At 32.2% G+C, this 21,260-nt stretch overlaps 1 protein-coding gene, 1 long non-coding RNA gene and 1 other non-coding gene across 17 annotated transcripts in view; 1 reads left to right on the top strand and 2 right to left on the bottom strand.

Annotated features, from left to right (window-relative positions):
- ATP8A (ATPase phospholipid transporting 8A1) overlaps positions 1 to 21,260 on the top strand; it is a 118,046-nt gene that overhangs the window by 21,175 nt on the left and 75,611 nt on the right. For 9 of the 15 annotated variants that reach the window (XR_012464177.1, XR_012464179.1, XR_012464178.1 and 6 more), the window contains exons 1-2: positions 4,256 to 4,414; positions 5,372 to 5,494. The exons of 1 other annotated variant lie outside the window; for it this stretch is intronic. Coding sequence is in view for 10 of the 14 variants with exons in the window: in XM_074169938.1 (XP_074026039.1) it covers positions 5,401 to 5,494 (94 nt within the window). In the remaining 4 variants the exon portion in view is untranslated. Of the gene's footprint in view, positions 1 to 4,255; positions 4,415 to 5,371; positions 5,495 to 14,831; positions 14,899 to 21,260 lie in introns of those variants that run through there. 5 more of the 15 variants (XM_074169928.1, XM_074169929.1, XM_074169931.1 and 2 more) reach the window with 3 other exon arrangements.
- Positions 5,117 to 6,010, bottom strand: LOC141480126 (uncharacterized). Its single transcript, XR_012464181.1, has 2 exons — positions 5,710 to 6,010; positions 5,117 to 5,629 (listed from the first exon to the last, which is right to left on the bottom strand). It is a non-coding gene; the product is annotated as an uncharacterized lncRNA (long non-coding RNA).
- TRNAC-GCA (transfer RNA cysteine (anticodon GCA)) lies at positions 20,060 to 20,131 on the bottom strand. The gene has a single exon. It is a non-coding gene; the product is annotated as a tRNA-Cys (tRNA).

Here is a 21,260-nt window from a genome sequence, read left to right as displayed (position 1 = left end):
GCTATCAAAGTTGCACCTGATGTTCGCGTCTTCAATCAGTTGGATGACTTTTTTCTGGATGGTATGTTTGGGGGCAAAACTCCATACATGAGAACAATACTTCAAAGAAGATCTGATCTGAGCTTCATAAAGCATCAAAAGTTGCTGAAGTGTGTACAGTTTTCTTGTACGAAACAGTATTCCAAGCTTTTGAGAAGCAGCTTTTGCAATTCCAGCTACATGATTATGCAAAGTGTCCATTTTAACCCCCAACAAACTTATCGCGGCAAAAAGCGGAATTGTCTGACCTGACATTATTATATCCAGTTCGGAGACATTCATCTTCTTGGAGAAAACCGATGTTTGGGTTTTTGTGGCATTGAATTGAACCTGCTTACTTTCACCCCTATTCGAAATTGCTTCTGGATCCTCATCAATTATATGCAACCTCTTGCTGCCGGTGAAGATGTGCCTCCGTAGCCGATGTCCTGGAAGCCAAATGAAATGACGAAACAAGTGTGCTGTCGTCAGCAGAGCAAAATATTGGATTCTTATTTTCTTCCAATATGTCGTTGATATTCAATAAAAAGAGGGTTGGAGACAATATGGATCCCTGGGGAACACCAGCGTTGATGGTGAGAGATATCCATAGACGGCCACTTGCAGGGAACGTTTTTTCAGGAAGCTGAAATCCGACAAGCCATATCATCGAAGTTTGGCCAGCAAACCCTCATGCCACACACCCCAATGGCCTTAGAAATATCAAACGCAACAGCTCTTGATTCTCCATGTTTCTCGGTTGCGTTATTCCAAATATGGGTGACATACGATAGAACGTCGCATGTTGATCTTTGTTTCCGAACCCTTATCGATGATCGCTCAAGATGTTGAAGCCTTCCAAATATTTGAGGATATGGAGGTTTGCGACTTTCTCCATGATTTTTGAAATCACTGATAGCAAAGCGACTCGTCTATAGTTATTTGGAAGATTTTTTTTGCCCTTTTTGGGAATAGGCTGAACGCGAGCAATCTTCCAACAAGAAGGAAAACCCCTTTCTTATAAGACAGGCTGAAAAGTCTGCAAAATACTGGTGCTTACATGGTTTTGAACTGCTTTGAATGCATTTGAATCCTCAAAATTATTAGTAATACAAAAATCTATCTCAATAAACCAGTCGGTTCATTTCGTTTAACGAAAATGAGTATTTTCATCAATTTATTTTGAAACCAGAGAGGTTCCAATCAGAGTAACCGTTATATTTTTTGTTATAGACTAAATAATTTTGTACTTTGAGTTCGTAATCAAAATATCAAAATGTAGGTAAAAACTGTAGTGGAATTGAAACAGCTTTTTATTAACGTTTGTTTGAAGGTGGTTGACAATGTTTCGTGGAGTATTTCATCAGTTCGGACTTCCATTGTCTAATATAATATAAATTGATTTGAAATACCTGAAAAAAATTAAAAAGATTAACCGAAAATAACAATTTTATTAAACAAAAAACTGAAATTATAAAGAATTGACATACAAGCTACAACCAAAAAATTGAAATATTAGTAAAAGCTGAAAATTGAAGATATTATTGACAAAAAATGAAAAATAGAAATTGAAAGATTCCAAACCAAGTTACGTCACGACGTTTCGATTGTTATTATCCACAATCGTCTTCGGGTGATAACTGGACTCATTCCTTCGAGATCTGTCTATTTATAGGTCATTCGAGTGCTTTCACCTATCCCCTCGTTTTTCCCTTGATTAGAGGTTTCCATATGTTACGTATCTCTACGCTGGCTTGACTAAATGCGTTGTTGGACAACATATACGCGGCTTCTTTGAATTTTCTCCTAAACCAGTGTTCCTTTTTGTGGATGATTTCAGGATATTATATTAGACAATGCGCAAGTCCGAACTGATGAAATACCTTTTCATTAATCTTCAACACTTGTGAGCTGAGAAATTAATCGAATAAATGACCTCATGTTATCATATCTATAAAGTTCACGTTTATGGTCAACTTATTTTATACATCCAAGAAAATGGGGGAAAATTATCTCTTTTTATTTTTGTATTTTTTTCCGAATATGGTTCCCAAAAGTGAATTTGACAAATTGACCATTGTTTTTTAATTTCTAGTTAATACGGAAAGTTTAGATTTTCAAAAGTAAAGTTATGTTTTGATGAAATTTTATTATTTTCTGTATCTTTGATATATCACTAGTGATATTTCAAGCGTCGTTTCGATTCAGAGAACCAATCTAAAAAAATTGAGGATGTATGCAAAATATAATACTTTTTGATTCGTGAAGTGAATAATGCATACCAAGTGATGATGCAAAAATGATTGAAAATTGCAGATATATTACACGATATAGTATAACCAAATTAAAATCATTAGAGTGAACTTTGGTTTATTCAATACAATAAACATTAGATACTGGGCTCTAAAGAATCATCTTTATTAGGATTTTTCAATAATATATTATCTTCAATGCCTGGCTAGCATTCAGGTGGTAATATTTTTCAAAATATCCAATAAATTCTCAGAATCTCGCGAAAAAGTCAAACACACTAGCAACAACAAGCTTGTCGGAAGCACTTCAAAAACACAAAATACCTCAGTTAGCATTGCCGAACTTTACTAATTCATAGCACTTTATCAAAGGACTTCGACTGAATTAGCCAAATTACCTAAAATGTCTCATGCATTTTTTTAAAAGTATGTATATTAAATCATTTGATACCTCAAAAGCAGGCTACAATAGCTCTTGGGGTGATTTAAATCGCATTGCTGCCAACTTATTTTTAGTGTATTTTTTTGTAGATTATAAATTAGTTTCTGTCCAAATTATCAACAATAGGGTGATTCAGTCGAATCCAATTTCCAGCATTTTTTGTATACTTTTATAGTTAATGCATGTACGGCCAACTTTAATTTTTGTAAGGTGCAATGCTACTATCTTAACTGTTTTGGATAGCTTCATAACAAATTCTGATAAAGGTGTTTTAAATTGAATCGCTGAAGCTAGTAAGTAAAGTAAATTTTATTCAATTCAGTATTTAGACAAAATACATAGTCGTCTATGACAAAAGGATAAAAAAATATAATAAAATAAATGAATGAAATGTAAAGATTATACAATTTTAATGAAAGTTACGGCTACCTAAGCAAGCTTGTATTGTAGCCAGCAAACTAAATAGTATATCTTTTCCTTTATAACCAAACGTAGTGAAGAGAGTATAGAAAGGAAGAGATAGTAAGAAGAAGATAGAGGACGAGAAAGAGAGAGAGAAAGATCTCTCTGTGATGCGCTCTGAAAGACAACTCTAATAATAGCTATTTCTTATTCAAGTATCAAAAGAAGCATATCATAATTATTGTCAACAAATTTTTTCAACTCTATTTTGAATTTGAGTTTATTTCTCATGCCTTTCAGTGATTCAGGTAGAGTGTTGTAAAGTTTGAGTCCCAGATAGGTTATAAATTTTTGATTATGCGTGAGTCTGCATCGTGGAACATTCATGGTCTTAACTGAACTGTTACGAGTATTGAAAGCATGCTGTACAAATTTGATTGAAGAATTAGCAGTCCATAATAAACTCTGAAAAATGTAAGTTTTTCTAACACCGAATATCCCAGTTTCATCATATAACGACTGGATACAATACCTCCGATCTTTTTTCATCATGATTCTTATTAATGAATTTTGAATAAATTTTAAGTTAATCTTGAAGGTACCACCCCATACTATTATACAGTAACGTATTATGGAGTTAGCCAAGGCATCATACACCATCAGAAACTAGATGAACTTTTCGTAATGTTGAATTCAAATTCATTTTCCACTTTTTTTACTCATTCACAAATGAATAAATGATAATAATAAACAATAAATCGTATTACTTACATGAGAAAAACAAGAAACACAGTACAACATAGTATATAACGCTCTCCAAGCTATCAATTATTACAAAGCTGTAATTATGTATTTTTGCTCAAATTTTTTAACTTTGTTGAAAAAAAATTGCTTTACTGGACACACCAGTAGTATACTTCACAGTATGACATTTGTTTATTCATTTTTTAAAATAATTACTTGAAAGGAATTGGAATGGAAATGGAAAATAAAATTCAATTGACAAATACCAGGGTCCAGTTGTTACCGTGTTTATATTCTATGAGGAACCTCGTAATTTTTATGACACACTATTGGTTTGATTACAGGATACCTTTTATCAGAGATGATAACATTTTCTAGGAGTTCGTTGTAGATAATATTCCAGAGAAGTAAATAGTATTCAATTCAACCGTATCTAAATTGACATCACTTTTGTAGAACATTCAATTAAAAAAAAATTAAAGTAACACGTGAAATCAATTCTTCAATATGGATTGATGTGAAAATTTAGTTGTTTAATAGGTAATTTACATTTGAGGTAAGCCATATATTGTTCAAAAGAAGAGTTTGCATTTTTTCGAAAGATTTTTTTCGGGAATAATCATCTCTGGGTTTATAACTACTAATTGAGAATATAGAATATATACAATTGCACAAAGTAAAATCTAGAATTCTATTCCAAACATTCACTGCCAAATATAAAGTGTCATTACTTGGATAATTGATTATTCATAAAGTAGGTAGTATTAGCAGTACTTTCTACAGGCTGATCCAAATTGAGTGCTTATATGCGTCCACGATCGAAAAACATCAAAGATACAAGAAAAAAAAATTCATTTAAGTCACTTCATTGTGAAATTTTCGCTGGAAAGTTTACAAAACCACAATACATGTTTCGCTATACAATAGCTTCCTCAGACGTATGAGTATGGACATGCTTGAGGAAGCAATTGTAAACTCCAGTGAAAATCTCATAATAAATTGTTATTTAAATACGTCATGGATTTTCATGAAGTATCAAGTAGATCTTATTTAAATAACTTAATGAAATGTATTCCACTTGTAGAAAAAAGTTATCCTATATAAGTCAGGTGTTAACGCATATTTAATTTTTTGTTGTCGTTATGTGTACTTATTGATTACTACCGGTGAAACCTTCCATTCTTGTGTGGTAAAAGTTTAATAATATAATTTGTGAACCAGCATCAAATAAACATGAAGGGAAATCATTCAAACTACATAAAGGGATACATTTTTATTGGCCTTTCAAAGTATTATTTTCTTCCCCAGTCCAAAAAAATTCCGAAAAGATCAATACATCTCTGGATTTGCTCCATATTTTTTTTTATAAAGGGAGTATGAGTATATAAAATTCTTGTCTGAAATTTACATTTCCTATAAATGCTTATTGTTTCACAGGCGTACCTTAAGTCAGCCGAAATGCACAAGTTCATACCTTATCTAGAAACTCTTCATTCTTTTCATAATTTGACAGGAAACCACTGAAGAAATCCAAAGACACGGATGAAGGATCAAAATATAGAACTCGGCCAATTGTCACCCTCCAGTCCTACCAATGGTTCCTCGAGAATTTCAGATGGCCATGACCATGCCCCAGGTACCTTTCCCTAGTACTCATTCCTCTCTATCGCAACTCATAATACTGCATGAAATGTTTTCAATCAAATGCTTGTCATTTTTTTCATACGATTTATTTTACTTTGCCTGTACCATATTAGAGTTTGCCTTCTACCTAGAGAAAGAAAAAAATATATTCCGATGGAAACTATTTTTTTTTGCAAAATATTTTTTAATTTTGTTACGAAAACTCACCCTTTTTTGTACTAAATGGCTGTATTTTTCAATAATTATGTTTAAGATTTTATTTTGCCTTGAACATGCCTCAACAAAATATCAATGTCTTGAAAGCTTTTTTTTCAAAATCAACAGTAATCTTTTTTATTAAAATATTTTCTCGTTCACTTCTTTAGTAATTTTTATTTTCTAACAATTCCTTTCAATAGTAATGATACTCTTTTTCTACATCATCTGAAAGGAGATAGTTCAACAAAAAAACCATTGTTGATTTTATAAAAACACCTTTTCAAAACAAGGGTATTTTGGGCTGAAAATGAGACAAGTTTTTTTAAGTTTCCATCGGAATAAAATTTACACTGAATATTTCCATTTAAATAGATTACAGCATATTCATAACATAAAAAGGTAAGTATTCACCAGATGCGAAAAACAAATTATTTTTGTAGTAGAAAAAACGAAAAATCCGGGTTTTTCTCGTATTTTTTTCGAACAATTTTGGATTATCTGAAGAAATGATTTATACAAAAGTTGTAGATCTTTAGATTTCTATAACTTTCATATTCGTTCCTGTGAAAATAATATTTTGCTACGGAAAAAGGAGAAACTTGTTCACCTATTAGCCTTAAAAGGCTTCTAAATCTAGATTTATCTAGAAAATTAACTTCTATACATAGCGTCAATGCCTAATGCTAAGCATTAACATCCGAAAATTGTCAAAGAAATGATGTAACAAGACTTGATAGAAAAAAAAGGAAACTTTTCTATGGCGTTAAGTCATAGGTCTGTGAAACAACTTCTTCAGAAGAAACATTTTCAGGAAGACTAAATATACTGACGATATTGAACTCTTTTTATTTTGTGTCCAAGTACAAAGACTATTCAAGAAATAATTACTCTCCACAGAAAAAAAAATTAAATTTTCCAATTTATATGCATCTAAATGCATCTTGGTCCTGTAAATTTTTAAACGTGAATGAGAGGCTTTCGTTCTCGATTATCTCTACAACTTTCATTATCTCGTGGTTAGTCATGAATTTGCTCCTCCTGAGGTAAACTTTGTCTACAGGGAATTAATAACGGGTCAGTGTGACCAACGTTGTGATGAAAACCATTTGAACTTTATAGATGGATAAAATAATGGGCTACCTTGTATTATTACTGTATTACTAGTATTACCCCAAAGGAGGGTGCTGCAAGTAGCCTCATCGGACCTGAATATGTCATTGGCATCGCTTTAGGCTTTGCTAAAAAAAGATTGAACACCTGGATGGCAAGATTTATGGACTTCTGGCAGAATCTTCCAGGATTGGCTCACTCCAAGGTGTTTCTTCGCCCTTTTAAGCTTGATACCAAACAGTTTTTGGACTAGGGATGAACTACAATGTCTAACGGGCCTTCTTACAGGTCAGTGTCATTTGAATCGGCATATGCAGAGACTCGGACTGTCGGAAGACAGTGTGTGTCGCTGTACTCATACTATCTGACCTGAAAGACCACTCACCATGCAAACTAATTAACTTCGTTAAGAAGCTGGGTTTATTTGGTCGAGTGTGAATAGGTTTGAGCCACAATTAACCCTTGCGAGTTGCGATGGAGGGTGGAATGGACCCACTCACTTTGGACCTAACCTAACTGTATTACCACCTTTCACAAAAGGTTTTTCCTCCAGGGGCACCACCATTGCCAGTACTTTTTGAATAGTCCTCGTATATAATCAAATCCTTAGTTGAAAAAATAAGCAATTATTGGTAATATTGTTCATCTTAAGGTGTAATACTCTGAATGTAACGTTTATAAAGCTTCCTGAATAGTTTGTAACCTTGCAATCCTTTTTGTATTACATGATTTTACGAATTAAAAATTATTTTTTACGTTTTTCATTATGTTAAAAGTCGTGTCCAATCATCAGAGTCCTGCTGATTGTTCGTCTCATACTGTGAAAACTATAAGATTTTGTGAACAAAGTAACACATCTTATACAAAAAAGTTTCTTACTTGAATTTTCACTAAAAAAATTCATTGACACATTATGCAGTACTATGACAATTTGCTTGATAATTTTTCTCCTCTTTTTTCTCTCCACAATGTATTTTACAGAAATTACAGTAATACATATAATGCTCTTTTTTGCAGAAACTAACAATGCTTTTGGACTGTTTCCATTTTTGCACTGTATATAAAAGTAGTTAACACATTTTCTATTTTTGTGGTTTCTTTCAAATGTTTTAACAATATTAAATACTTATAAAACATTATCATACATAATTCATCTACACATCTATCATACATTATTCATCTACTCTATTTCAGCATGAAGTTGCAGCATTCAGTAGAATGCCCACACATTGAATATTCGAAGATCACCGAGTTTCATTAGACTTTGATGAGCCCACTAATAATATAACTCGTTTTTTAAAAAACAAAGATTTGGATGTAGCCTACAGAACAAATAATAATTTGAGCAAATTCAAATTCAAATAAGACAAAACTACAGTATCGGATACATTGGGAGACAAGAATCACAAGTTGCATGTGGTTCTATTCTCAAAACTTATATTAGTCAAATTGAAAGACTTTTCTCCAAAAGAATGAAAGAACATAGAAGTGTTCTTTAATGAGGAGACCATTTCAATATTTGCAAATTATTTCAATCAAACTATTATTTTTTTTTCGGGAATTTATTATATTTATATTGCTTAGGGCTGCAGAAGGAGATTAACTTAGAGTCTACAATATCAAAGTTGCATTTTTTAAATGGAACACTCTGTATTTCGTTACACGTTTGAATATGTTAGTAAAAAAATAATATGATTTCATATAGGGTACTATGTACAGTATAACTGTTCTCAAGTTATTGATTTTTTTATGAAAATGCTAGGTACTATTGGAAACTAAATAACATCGAAATGTATAGAAATCATCCCTTCGAATTCTGACCAAACATAAAAGAGATTTTGGGCTATTGATTTCGATAAAACTCAATATCATGATGTTCAAAAATCATTGTCACTTTACTTTGTTATTTCGAACAAAACACCCTGTATATTTATGGTCTGAACAATATAAAATTCAATTATCTTCATTTTGGGGTTCCCTTTACCCAACCTAAATAGTTTTTCAGATATCGGCTTTTTCAAATAGACTTCTTTGAATCAAGATAGCTTTGAGACGACATTTATTTGATTTGCTCACAGAATTCTCATTGACAGTTGTTATACTTCACTTTATCGAAAATATTTACTTTTTACTAAAATGAAGTCATCATTTACATTCATATTCTGTTCATTAAACAGACATTACATTTTTTTATTATTCAACTGAAACTACAAAAACATTTTTAAACACAAATGTATTTCATTCAAAGTAGGTGCTCGTAATGACGACTCTCTCTATGAAAGACTGCTCAACACTTCAGACATCACTTTTTGAAAAGCAGCCCTTATTATCTCCTTCATATTTTCCAGTATAGTTGGAGGAGTTTCGTAAACCTCATTCTTCAAGTATCTCTATAGAAAAAAATCGAGGCAAGTCAAACATGGTGATCTCGCTAGCCAATTTTGTGGTCCTTCCATATTCAAAAACTGTCTGACACTGAATGTGAAATGTGCCGGAGCACCATCCAATTGTAACCACGTCCGTTGTCTGATATTTAGCGGCACATTCTCCAGAAGCTCAGGCAGATCATCTCGTGAAAATTGTAAAAATGTTTGACCATTCAAATTTCCATAAAAAAAAGTATAGTCCTATAATTTGTATATCTGTTAATTGTAATTGTTATGAAAAGTAGATTCATCAGAAAATAAAATGGAAACCAAAAAATGTTCATCCTCACTGAACTTGTCCAGAACCCATAGACCAAATTCGATTCGTCTATGGAAGTCTATTTATATAATTCCTGGTGCATCTGAATTCGGTACGGGTGAAATTTGTATTTTTTATTACCCTGTATATTTCTGCTTCGTCTGCTTATTTCTGTATATTTATCGATCTTACGTTGACTCGTGTGAGGGTTTTTTATGATTCTTTCCACAATAAGAAATTAATTTTCCTCATTTCTAATGATAGGTTTTGGTCTATTTGCCATAAGCTATACTTCCAGTCCTACGAAATTCGTGTAGCCATTGTTTGAAAACCAACTTTTTTGGATGATTTTAGTCTGGATATTTTTGGGCGTACACCCTCGACGCCAAAAGGCAATTCTCTAAACACTCACCAATTGCTAAACTCATAACTATTCGTTCTTGAATGGAATAAGTTTTCATTTTCAATGGTTATAATTCGGTGAATGTTTTGAATAACGTAAAATACAATAACTATCAATAGGAATTCTTTCAACAAGTTAAATAAATGTCGTGTAACGAATTAAAGAATTAACTGTCTTAAACAAATTTATTTTAACAATACTTCACTATCACAACTAATTTATTTACACCACTCAGTAACTAACGCTTAATTTATCTTCACCGTTTGTTAACCGCTAGATTCGCTTTCTTGGTACAGACTACTTTTCGAGACGAAGAGCGACGTTTTTATATCGTCAACAAACGTTCCGGATCCCCCTGCGGATTTCGGGACCCATCCGGAGTTTTCGCGGTATTTTGCGATGCGTCATGCGTTTGCTGACTGGGGCATCGGTCAGGGCCGGCTTCAGATTCATTACAGTCGTTTAAAGCTATCTCAAAATAAGAACTACTATTTGAAAAAGACAATATTTGAAAAACTATTCAGTTTGGGTATGGGAAACCCCAAAATTAAATGAAAGATAATTGAATTTTATATTGTTCAGACCAAAAATTTACATGGTGTTCTATTCGAAATAACAAAGTTATCTTTGTCCGAAATTATAAAAAAATGATAATGATTTTTGAACATTCTGATATTGAGTTTTATCGAAATCAATAGCCCGAAACCTCTTTTATGCTTTATGTATGTTTTCTATACATTTAGATGTTATTTAGTTTCCAATTATACATAGCATTTTCTCAAAAAAATCAATAACTCGAGAACCGTCATTCTTAGGTTCATATTACCTTATATGAAATCATGATAATTTTTCCTGGCCTACTCAAAAGTCTAACGAAATACAAGGTGTTCCATTTAAAAAAGCACATTCTTAATATGTCACACTTTTGATTCAACCTGTATACTCCAGAATAATTTCCTTCTGCAGCTTTAATCAATATACATATAATAAAATGGACAAACTCCTTAAAAAATCAATGGTTTCGTTTATAGTGTCCTATGGGATGCACCACCTTGTATATTTGTTGTTCAGTTTGAAGAATTTGTTCCTAGAATAGTAAAAAATTGTTATGTAGTGAATTTATTAGTAGCCATGATGATAATTAAATAAATTCATACTATATATTTTATTTGGACAACATGGACTAGGAATATGTCCTAGTCCATGTTGAAATTGTGGTTGTTCTCTAAAAAGTAGCAAGCATAGGTAGATTTAGCTTTCTTTAGTTCATAACTTTATTATGTTAGGAGATTCTTCTTATGAAATTTACTAACTTTTGGACACGATCCTGATTTGTTATCTTTGTCCAATTTTGACTTGTTATTCTTGAATATTAATGGAGTTTTATCTAAACACCAAACCGTTATTTTTAACACCTCTTCATCTTGAAGATGATCACTTGATGATTGAAACACGTGCCGAGGTTTTATAAATAACGGTTTGGTGTTGGGATAGAACTCCAGTAATATTCATTACTTACACCAAAGGTTCCAAACAATGCATTACAAGTGTTATTTTTCATATTTCTGAGTAACCAATCATATATGCTGGTTTCCAAATTAATATCTTGGTTGAAAGCAAAATGGCTGAAACCAAAGATTGCCAGGCGATCCGATACGAGCTAAACAAAAATTATGTAATAAAAAGTATTTAAAAAAATGATTCAATTCGAAAAAATTACTTTAAAAGTAAGTATATTTACATGACATCAAACAACAATACCAAATCAAAAGGACCTACATTTTTCTAAGTCTATCAAATTTAAAATGATGGCTTGATGCCTTTGCTGATTCCAACCAAAAAAACTTCGGTCCCTAATTTCCTTTTTACCTTTTTTTGGTTTCCTTCTATTGGTTAGTTTCGTGTATACAGTGCATTTCTTTAATGTATCCCCCCTTTTATTTTTGAACGGGTCAACTCAAAAAATTGAAATTTGGGATAATGAAATTAATGCATGAATATTTTATTTTGAAGTGAAATTGACCGATGAAATTTTCAAGATGGCGACTGGAGCCATCTGGGAAAAAAAGTATTAAATGGAAAGGGGGATCTTGTGACACATCATTTTGAAGCTCCTGACGAATACTTGACAACCCTAGAATATGAAGTCAATATCTTTACCTACTACAAAGTGGCAGAACATTTAATAATTTCCTGAAGACAAACACATTAATATCGATATTTATAGAAATATTATTTTTATCTGCCATAAGGCAATTCCTACAACCCGATAAAGTTTGTTAAGTTTTTTTTATATAAAATCGACAAAAAATCTCAGTACGGCAATGAACATCATTGTTCAGTTAGAATATTCTCATTTAGTTTTCGGTTTTACTAGTAGAAAGATACCACGTCAACAATCTCTAAAATGGTCAATTCTCGTCCATTGGAAGAAAAAATTTAAGCGATTTTTATTTACGGTGCGACGCGTAACTCTCACGAGACCGAAAGGATTTTCGATGAACGTTTTCCGAAGCGACCTATCTGTCAGGGGCACCGATTCCGTAGATGCTCGGGTGCTCCAGCACCCACGAGAGGTAAATAGTGAGTGCAGAGCACCCACGACTGTGAATATCTAAAATAATTAATTTGATTTCTATTATCATTTTTTCGAGATAATAACTATCCTATGACGTAACCAATATCTGTGCCAAATTTCATCCATTTTATAAAGGTCCCCTAAATTGTAAGGCTAATAAATATCACTACATTGTATGAAATAAAGTCGCTTCCTGCTGTCTGAAAATATGTGTGACTCAGTGGCCGTGGCGGTATCTTTATACAAGCGAGTGAACTAAGACAGCGACAGACAAAAAACGATCCGAAATATCGACCGCAACTCTAATGTTTAAATTTTTTATCTGTCTTATGATAGATGCAGGTGTCTTCGCGAAGCGCAGAACTGCCGAATTTCACTTTTGTTTTGTTACCTATGTCTGTGATTCATAGATTTTATTACCGTTAATTGTAATTTATTAAAGTTGAAGAATGAGATAAATGACGTGCACTTTTATTTATTTTCAATCGAATGTTTTAAAACAAAAGTGTGTGTGCACAGTGCAGCATTTAGTATAACGGCGCGGCGGCGGCGGTACGAAGTTCCCCAGGTCAGCTAGTACTGATATAAATAACAAAAATATAAGTAGCTAGGTGTCATTGAAAAAACTAGAGCACCCACGGGAATTTTAAAAACCCGGCGCCCCTGCTATCTGTAGAAAATATTTGAGGGAACTTGTATCCAAATTCACAACTACCGGTATTGTACATAACAAAAAGCCCCCAGGTCATTCATCCATTCCGGAAGAACAGCAAGTGCAAATGATTGGTGAGATGGTAGTAAATCCTGAACAGTCTACTTATTCCGTCGCGAATGTATGTGAGGTGTCTATTTCTACTGTGTGGATACTTTTGAAGAGAAATAGGTAACATCCATACAAAATTAAAACGATACACCAATTAACTGAAGATGACCCTGATTGAAGAACAGAATTCTGCAAAATCATGACGGAAACCATTGCAAGGCATCCTGTCTATCTCCACAATATTTGTTTTAGGGACGAATGTACATGTTTTTTAAACAGCAAGGTTCACGGACAAAATTGCCGTTATTGGAGTGACACCCAATAACGGCAATACCCAATATCCAGAAAAAATTGACGTTTGGACAGGAATATTAAGAAACCATAAAGTATAGGACCTCTATTTATTGATCAAAATTTAACAGGGGAACTGTGTTTGCATTCCGTTTTAGGAATCACACGTTAAAAGGTAAGACCTCATTAGTCCTTAGCTCGCACAAGTTTCTCAACTTCTGAGAGTTGTCGTTCGTATGGGGGCGACAGCTGATTAACGGAAAAACAGATTTTAAACAGATATGCTGGAAACTACTGTTGACTCTCTCATCACTGAAATCATCGAAGCGAATCCTAATGAATTCGATATGGATATTGTATTCCAACAAGATGGAGTACCACCACATTACTCCAGACAAGTAAGAAACTATTTGGATACATAATGGCCAGACCGCTCGTCCGAGTTGACACCTTTGTACTTTTTTATGGGGCTATTTGAAGCAAAATGTGTACGAAACTGAACCTGCTTCAATATTGGATATACGGCAGAGAATAATGAATATTTGTAGAGATAATGACGTTATTGTGTTCGAAAATGTTCGGCATGAAATATCGGATAGGCTGTTCATATGTCAAGAAGTTCAAGGCGACCATTTCGAGCATCTTCTGAACTGACCTCAAGCTTATTACCTCATATTATCCAGTTAAATGTCAAAGTATTCAGGCAATTATTAAAAGTACAAAGTAAAAGTACATTTTGTAGTAGTTAAAGATATTGACATTAGATTCTAGGATTGTGTCACAAGACCCCTCTTTCCATTTAATTTTCTCAGATGGCGCCCAGCTGCTATGTTGAAAGTTTCACCTGTCGATTTCACTTCAAAATAAATTATTCATGCATTAATTTCATTATCCCAAATTTCAATATTTTGAGTTGATTCGTTCAAATAATAAAAGTGGGGAGGCACATCAAGGAAATGCACTGTATAGAAAAAAACACTATTTCACATAGGAAACTTCCGAAGAAAGCAAAATACATTTTACGAAGAAGTAGAAAGTCTTCTCGAAATTCGATCTCTCCTGAAAATATACCTCTTTTGATTAAATTATTCCATACTCTTGTGTTGATTTCTGTTTGACGTCGATTCATTATTTTTCAATTACATTTTGGTAAGGTTCAAAAGTTTGATAATTCTGTTGAATGTGCGCGCGCATGTCATCTCCAAATCGATTTGCTAGTTTGCTTGAAAATATGCTCCATAATATGGGCTTGATATCTACGCTAAGGCGTAATTCCCTTTTCGAATAAAAAGTATGATTGGAAAAATCGAAACTCAATGTCGTTTTTCAGTGAGATACCTTCCATTTTGAGACACAGATTCTTTGGACGTGAGTATCCCCCTTTTTTACAAAACAGTCAACCCTTTCACCTGTGGATGAAATGTTTCACGGGATAACTGATAGTATTATCAATCTACATTCAGCTCTGAGAATTATTAAAAAGATTGAAGTCAATATTATGAAGGCTGTCAAAAGTATCTGCTAGTGTACTGTAATATAACTTATTTAATTCAGTATTTCAGTGGTACAATACTATGTTTATACAACACGGAAAGAAAACATATTAACTTTTTAAAATGCATAGAACTACTAATAATGCTTCAGGAAACTGATATAAAATATAATTTTTATGGCATAGTCAATATTCTTTTTGTCTTTCTTCTACGCCTATCAAGTATTGGTCCAATAAATAAAAACTTCATTGTAGTAAGAAGAAAAATTGTGTCCTTTTTGAAAAATTGAGATCACAAGAAGAAATACACTCAAGAACTTGTTTTAGGGTTTGTAGATAATTTTATTCATATGTTTTCCAGACACTGAGATGACACGATATAATTGTATAATTTCTATTATCCAATTAACTTAGGCTCGATAATACAGGTTAATATAATCAAAGTTGAAGAATAATATAAATTTAAAATTCACGATGATATACTTTTCTGAGGTTTATTTTCTATGCTCCTGGGTCAATAGTGCTTCCAAGAAAACAGATAATATATAAATATGTTAATTATTGACATTTTATGAAAATATGCTGAATATAAATTGAAAATTCTCGATACTACTTTTCTGAGGTTTATTTTCTATGCTTCTAGGCTATTTGTACCATAATGAAAAAACATTTCCAATATTACATAAGAATAAAACAAAAGAACTGCCATTTTCAGAATTGATTTAATTATTTACTGTCCAGCAGACATTACTTCAACTCCATAGCAACAAATTGGTTCGAAGGCATATTAATGACCAAATTTCCGCAAAAATTCTTGTCGAATACAATGCATATCGGGGTATGCATTGTATATAATTTCGTAATTTTCAACCTTCCTGTATAATAATAGCAAGTTGTTTCAATTTGATAGAATATTCAAACTGTCATAGTGAAAGTCTTTGTTATTATGGAATAAGTTATAGAACAAGAATATTCCAAGAATATTTCAAAAAACTCAGGATTATGCCATTGCCAACTTTATTTATTCATTACGTTTTAATTGAAATCCATGAGAAGAAACCATCCTGGCGAGACAATGTCATATCCACGAACATAATAATAGGGGAGTCCAAGCGGGGATTTCGGGATTTACTAAAGTGCGGCAGATTGGTATACAGGGGGGTGGGTACCTTGTACCCGGTTAAGTATCTCCACCAAATATAAGGCCGCCCGTGAATGATAAAGGATCAGATTAGTAAAAAGAAATTAATCATTGGAAATTCTCGAGCACGTCAGATCAAGGTAGGGTGAGTTAATTACATGCTGAATAGTGTATATTCCAGTAATCTGACAATTTGAGAGTGACGTAAATGAATGGGAGGGCAGCAAAGTTGTAAAAAAATAACGTCATTTCGACATTCTCGAGCGTAGCTTTTTTTTATTTCAAGTAAATAATTCAAGGATAACGAGAAATATATAATCTGATGATTTCCGCAAGCCGAAATAACAAAAATTTGTCGATAAAGTTTAATGCGTGCAGCTGTGTTATATCTATATTTCCCTCTCCGAGTTTCTATTCATCTTTCACTTTTTCTCTATCTATTACTCTCTCACTCCGTCCCTACTCTGAATTATGTTGCCAGGACGCCATCACAGCTGATCACAGAGACTCGTTCGTGATGAAGATGAAGATGATGATTAATTAATCAATTGATTATAAAAAATTAATTTTTTTTGATCATTTAAAAAATTATTTTCTTATAAATACAAGTATTCTACTTTAAAACATACACTTATTTATTTGCATGCTATTTCCTGAGCTTTTCCAACGATATAAAAAAAAATTGAAAAAAATATATTTTTTTTGAGAGATTAGGTGAATTCCTCTAGATAATCTGACGCGCTTGAGTTCATTTCAAAATGGCGAATTTTTTTTGCACATTATAATAATGGCCGCGAGTTTGCGTCAGATCGAAATCGTCAGATTATTGAATGAGAGCTTTTTTTAGTTGCACTCAACACCCCCTTAGAAAATCTGACGCGCTCGATTAATTTTTTTTCTTTTCACGATCAGATTAACATACGAACATTATTAAAAATACGTAGGACATTGATGCTATCAATATATGACGCGCTCGAGTATGTCCATGCAACAGTATTTTTTACAAATTTAAAAATCCATAGCCGCTTTTCCCACCAATGAAAAGGTATATATTATATAACATTTTTTTCTAATCATCTAAGATTTGCAACCTAATATGCTATGACGCTCGAGTAAATCCCCATTTTGCAATAATACACGAAACGCTCACCACATTAGAATAAATCGATTTCGTCTTCACTTATCGCAAAAAAAATCCATAGATTACTCTGTATAATATTTTGCCCCAAAATATCAAAGAACTCAGTCTGAACACTTACAAGAGAAAATTGAAAAATTATTTGTTGAGGCATTGCTTCTATTTTGTGGATGACTTCAGAATACATTTTTGTGGTAACACACAAGTCACTACTTCGTTTTGATTTTCAAAGTTTTTACATAAGTGATTGTTGTTATTTGCGTGTAAATTTTAACTTGTAAATTTTAAATGTAAAGCATAATATGACTTGCTACAAAGATGTGATATTATTTAATATAGTCAAATAAATATTATTATTATTAATATTATTGATATAATCCTGTCTCATCGAAGCATTTAGAGTACTTTCACATAAAAGACTTTATTTCCAATACGCGTTTCACTATATAGTAGTGTAAAGTAGTGTAGAGTACTGAAGAATATACTATGTAGTGAAACGACTATTGGAAATGAAGTATGTATAGGATATTCACGTTAAGAAGAGAATGACGTCACAAAATGACAAGTTACGGCGTTGCCGACATGTGCACTATTTCAAACTTTCTAATTATTTTGTAAAGTTGATTTGCTTTATTGCTATTAACCTTACTTAGTTGAAATACAAATTTGTTGAGACTGTTTCGACAATGCTTTAGGCATATTGAATATACGCAGATCTCATCAAAAGAAATGATACGTTCTGAAAAGAAAAAGAAAGACTGACAGTTTTCGAATTTTTTTTTTCGATTCGGCAACGTCAGAAATTTAACTATCAGTTGAGCAACTTACTAAATGAAATTTTACTAGTTTCATTGCTATTGAACCCATTTTATTGGGAATTTTTACGTTGTTATGTTGGATATACAAAGTTTCCAAAAATGACGTTTTTCTCTTCTTAACGTGAATAACCTATATGTGAAAATTTGTAATCAGGATATTGGATAGGTTAAACAAAAGATGTATTGCGTTAATAGTTCAAAAGCATCAGAAATGCAATTAACTTTGGTTCGGTTATATTAGGATAAGTTTCATTTACCTAACTGCAAAAAGAATGTTATTCATTTCGGATTTCTACTGTTTCATTAAAATGCTGTGCCCTGAAACATTTCTGAACCATATGGAAAACATTTTTATTATTGATTCCTCAAAAAAATGTGTTCGCCATAAAAATTGGTACATTATCTGTAACCCAAGCTGCGTCAAATTTGGTTAAAATTATAAAAAAAATGAGGAAATCTCCCGAAGAAAGGAAGCAGGCAATTACCTTCATTTCAAAGATGGGTAGATCATGCATTTCATTAGTTCGGACTTACATTGTCTAATATGATATGAATTGATTTGAAATCCCTGAAAGAATCTGTAAAAAATAAAAAAATAAAAAATTAAAAAAGATTAGCTGAAGAATAACAATTATATTAAGCAAAAACTGAAATTACAATGAAATAAAATACAAGCAACAACCAAAAAGTAAAAAAAAAGAACTATTAAAAAACTATTAACAAGTGCTTAAAAATTAAAGTGAAGTAACTTGGTTTGGAATCTTTTAATTTTCATTTCTTGTTAATAATTTTTTAATTTTCATATCGTGTTAATAGTTCAATTTTTTTTTCATTGTAATTTCAGTTTTTTGCTATATATAATTGTTATTTTTCAGCTAATCTTTTTTTTTTATTTTTTACAGATTCTTTCAGGGATTTCAAATCAATTCATATCATATTAGAAATGGAAGTTCGAACTAATGAAATGCATAACGAAACATTGTCAACCACCTTCAAACAAACATGGGTAGATCATGCACAGAAGTTTCTTTTAGATATAACCTGGAAGAAAAAAAGCCATTTTGAAACAACTTTATTGAATTATAGGAAAGAAGAAGTAATTTCGAAACGACTGTCACGTGAAAATGTTTTAGAGAACGAACTGAATGAAAGAAGTGTTTCAGGACGTCTTTTTTTCCAGTTTGTACGAACCCAAAAAAAATACTGTGCAGAATATCCAGAATTTTCGACATCTTTTTTGGTTTGAAGATTGGGAAGTACTGAGTCAGAAAACTTTGTTTCTCAAACTTCGCAATTTTTTGTCGTGATGTCAAGAAAATGTAAATTTTATCAAAGTATTAATTACCCCTATTTTCAACTATAAACCATATTCAGATTTGCAATTGGAGCCATCTGATTTGACCAGAATATGTTTTTTTTTCATTTTTTGTAGTCGATACTAACATATGTTAGTAGCTATAAGTACCTACTCTTTCTACTGAACTGCATTCAAATTTGTAAAACCTTCCTTGTAGTATGTATACTTTGTGTAGCTAATTTATTGCATAATTTTTGATTTTCATAGTGCAAAGTAAACATAACAATTACAAAACTTTTAAATATATCTAGAAGTAATGTGAAATAAAATTATTAACATTATTTTTTATCAATCCAATCATTTTGTTCAATGTTTGTGAATATTTTTACTTCATAAATTCGTTTGAAATGAGGAGAAGCATTCCTAGACTGTTTATATAGAACCATGTGTCTCCAGACTTGATTACGGTACTAGGATTATGAATAAATGAACCAACTCTGTTTTCTATTTTTGCATCTATTTTAAAAATTAATTGCAAAACGTACTGATAGTGACAGATATGAGAAATAATAATTCAAAACTTTTCAGATAAATAAAGAGTCTGGTTTTGTTCACATCATGAAGAAATAATATAAAAAAAAATAGGGGACACCCGGGTTTGAACCGGGGACCTCTCGATCTGCAGTCGAATGCTCTACCACTGAGCTATATCCCCATGTTGTAAATATCATGATTCGATCCCATATGTATGAGTCCGAATCTTATATGGTATGATACCTATTGAAGAATTTGGAAAAATCGTGGTTTTAAAATATTTAAACAACTTGTATTTGTAACTAACGTTCAATGATGATGATCTCCTACCACGTAGTAACGGCCATTTTCGTCAACTTCTAGGTAAAAGTAGTTATTCAAATTAAAATTTTTGAAACAACTTTTACATGACCGTCGACATAATATTTTCGATAATTTTCAATAACCCCAAATATTTCTTCCGTTAACGTGGACATTTTATTGCTGCATAAATTGCATCAGTCTAAAAGAAAAGGTATATTATCATGGTTAGTTTTGCATCCCATTTGCACTCGCGCCCTTGGCAGGGGCCTAGCTACGGCCATGTGTCGATAGTAGAACCACCGGCACCGTATACTTCTAATCTATACGGTGGTAGAACATCCACTAATGGCACCGTATGGAAACGGTGCTAATGGTATTAAAATTAATAACCTGTAATTTTTCACATCAGCCGTTGAGTTTGTTGTTCACTGTTCGAATTTTTACATACTTGAATTTTACGGATCAACTTACGAAGTCCTTATTAAAAAATATTTTGTTGGAAATATGAACAAGAATAGTATCTTACTTGTTTCTATAGAAGTTACAGTTTTTCAGATAGGAATTTAATTTATATTAAAGATATACAATTTGATCAAAATAAGGAGAAACAGCATGAGAAAAAAGGAAACCGAAAGAGATACAAAGTCAGTTGAATTAGAAAAACGTGGCTCATTTTAGAGCTTAGGACCATCTTATACATCGTACTCCTTGTCTATTTCCTAATTTTGGTACAAAGAAAAAAAAAGGTTTTGTAAAAGTATTCGTACAAATTTTCGTCTTCGTCTTTGAATTGTGACCTTTAGAGTTCTAGAATTCCAACTTTTAGGGGTAAAACTGAAACCATTGAGACAATGTCAATAAAGCACATCTCCAAAAACAGATACTTTTTCTTCTTCAACTAAACTAATTGAATGGCCTACAATTACTGATTCCGGTTGATGAATTTATTATACCTATTATTGGCAGCTGATGGTATTTGGAAAAAAAAAATTTTTCAACTTCTAGAA

Source organism: Leptinotarsa decemlineata, unplaced genomic scaffold (assembly GCF_025532065.1).
Source record: "Leptinotarsa decemlineata unplaced genomic scaffold, Ldec_3_MD MMD2_P_RNA_scaffold_6, whole genome shotgun sequence".
NCBI classification, from domain to species: Eukaryota; Metazoa; Arthropoda; class Insecta; order Coleoptera; family Chrysomelidae; genus Leptinotarsa; species Leptinotarsa decemlineata.
Note: the sequence above shows the minus strand (reverse complement) of the source record. Positions and strands in the feature narration are given on the sequence as shown.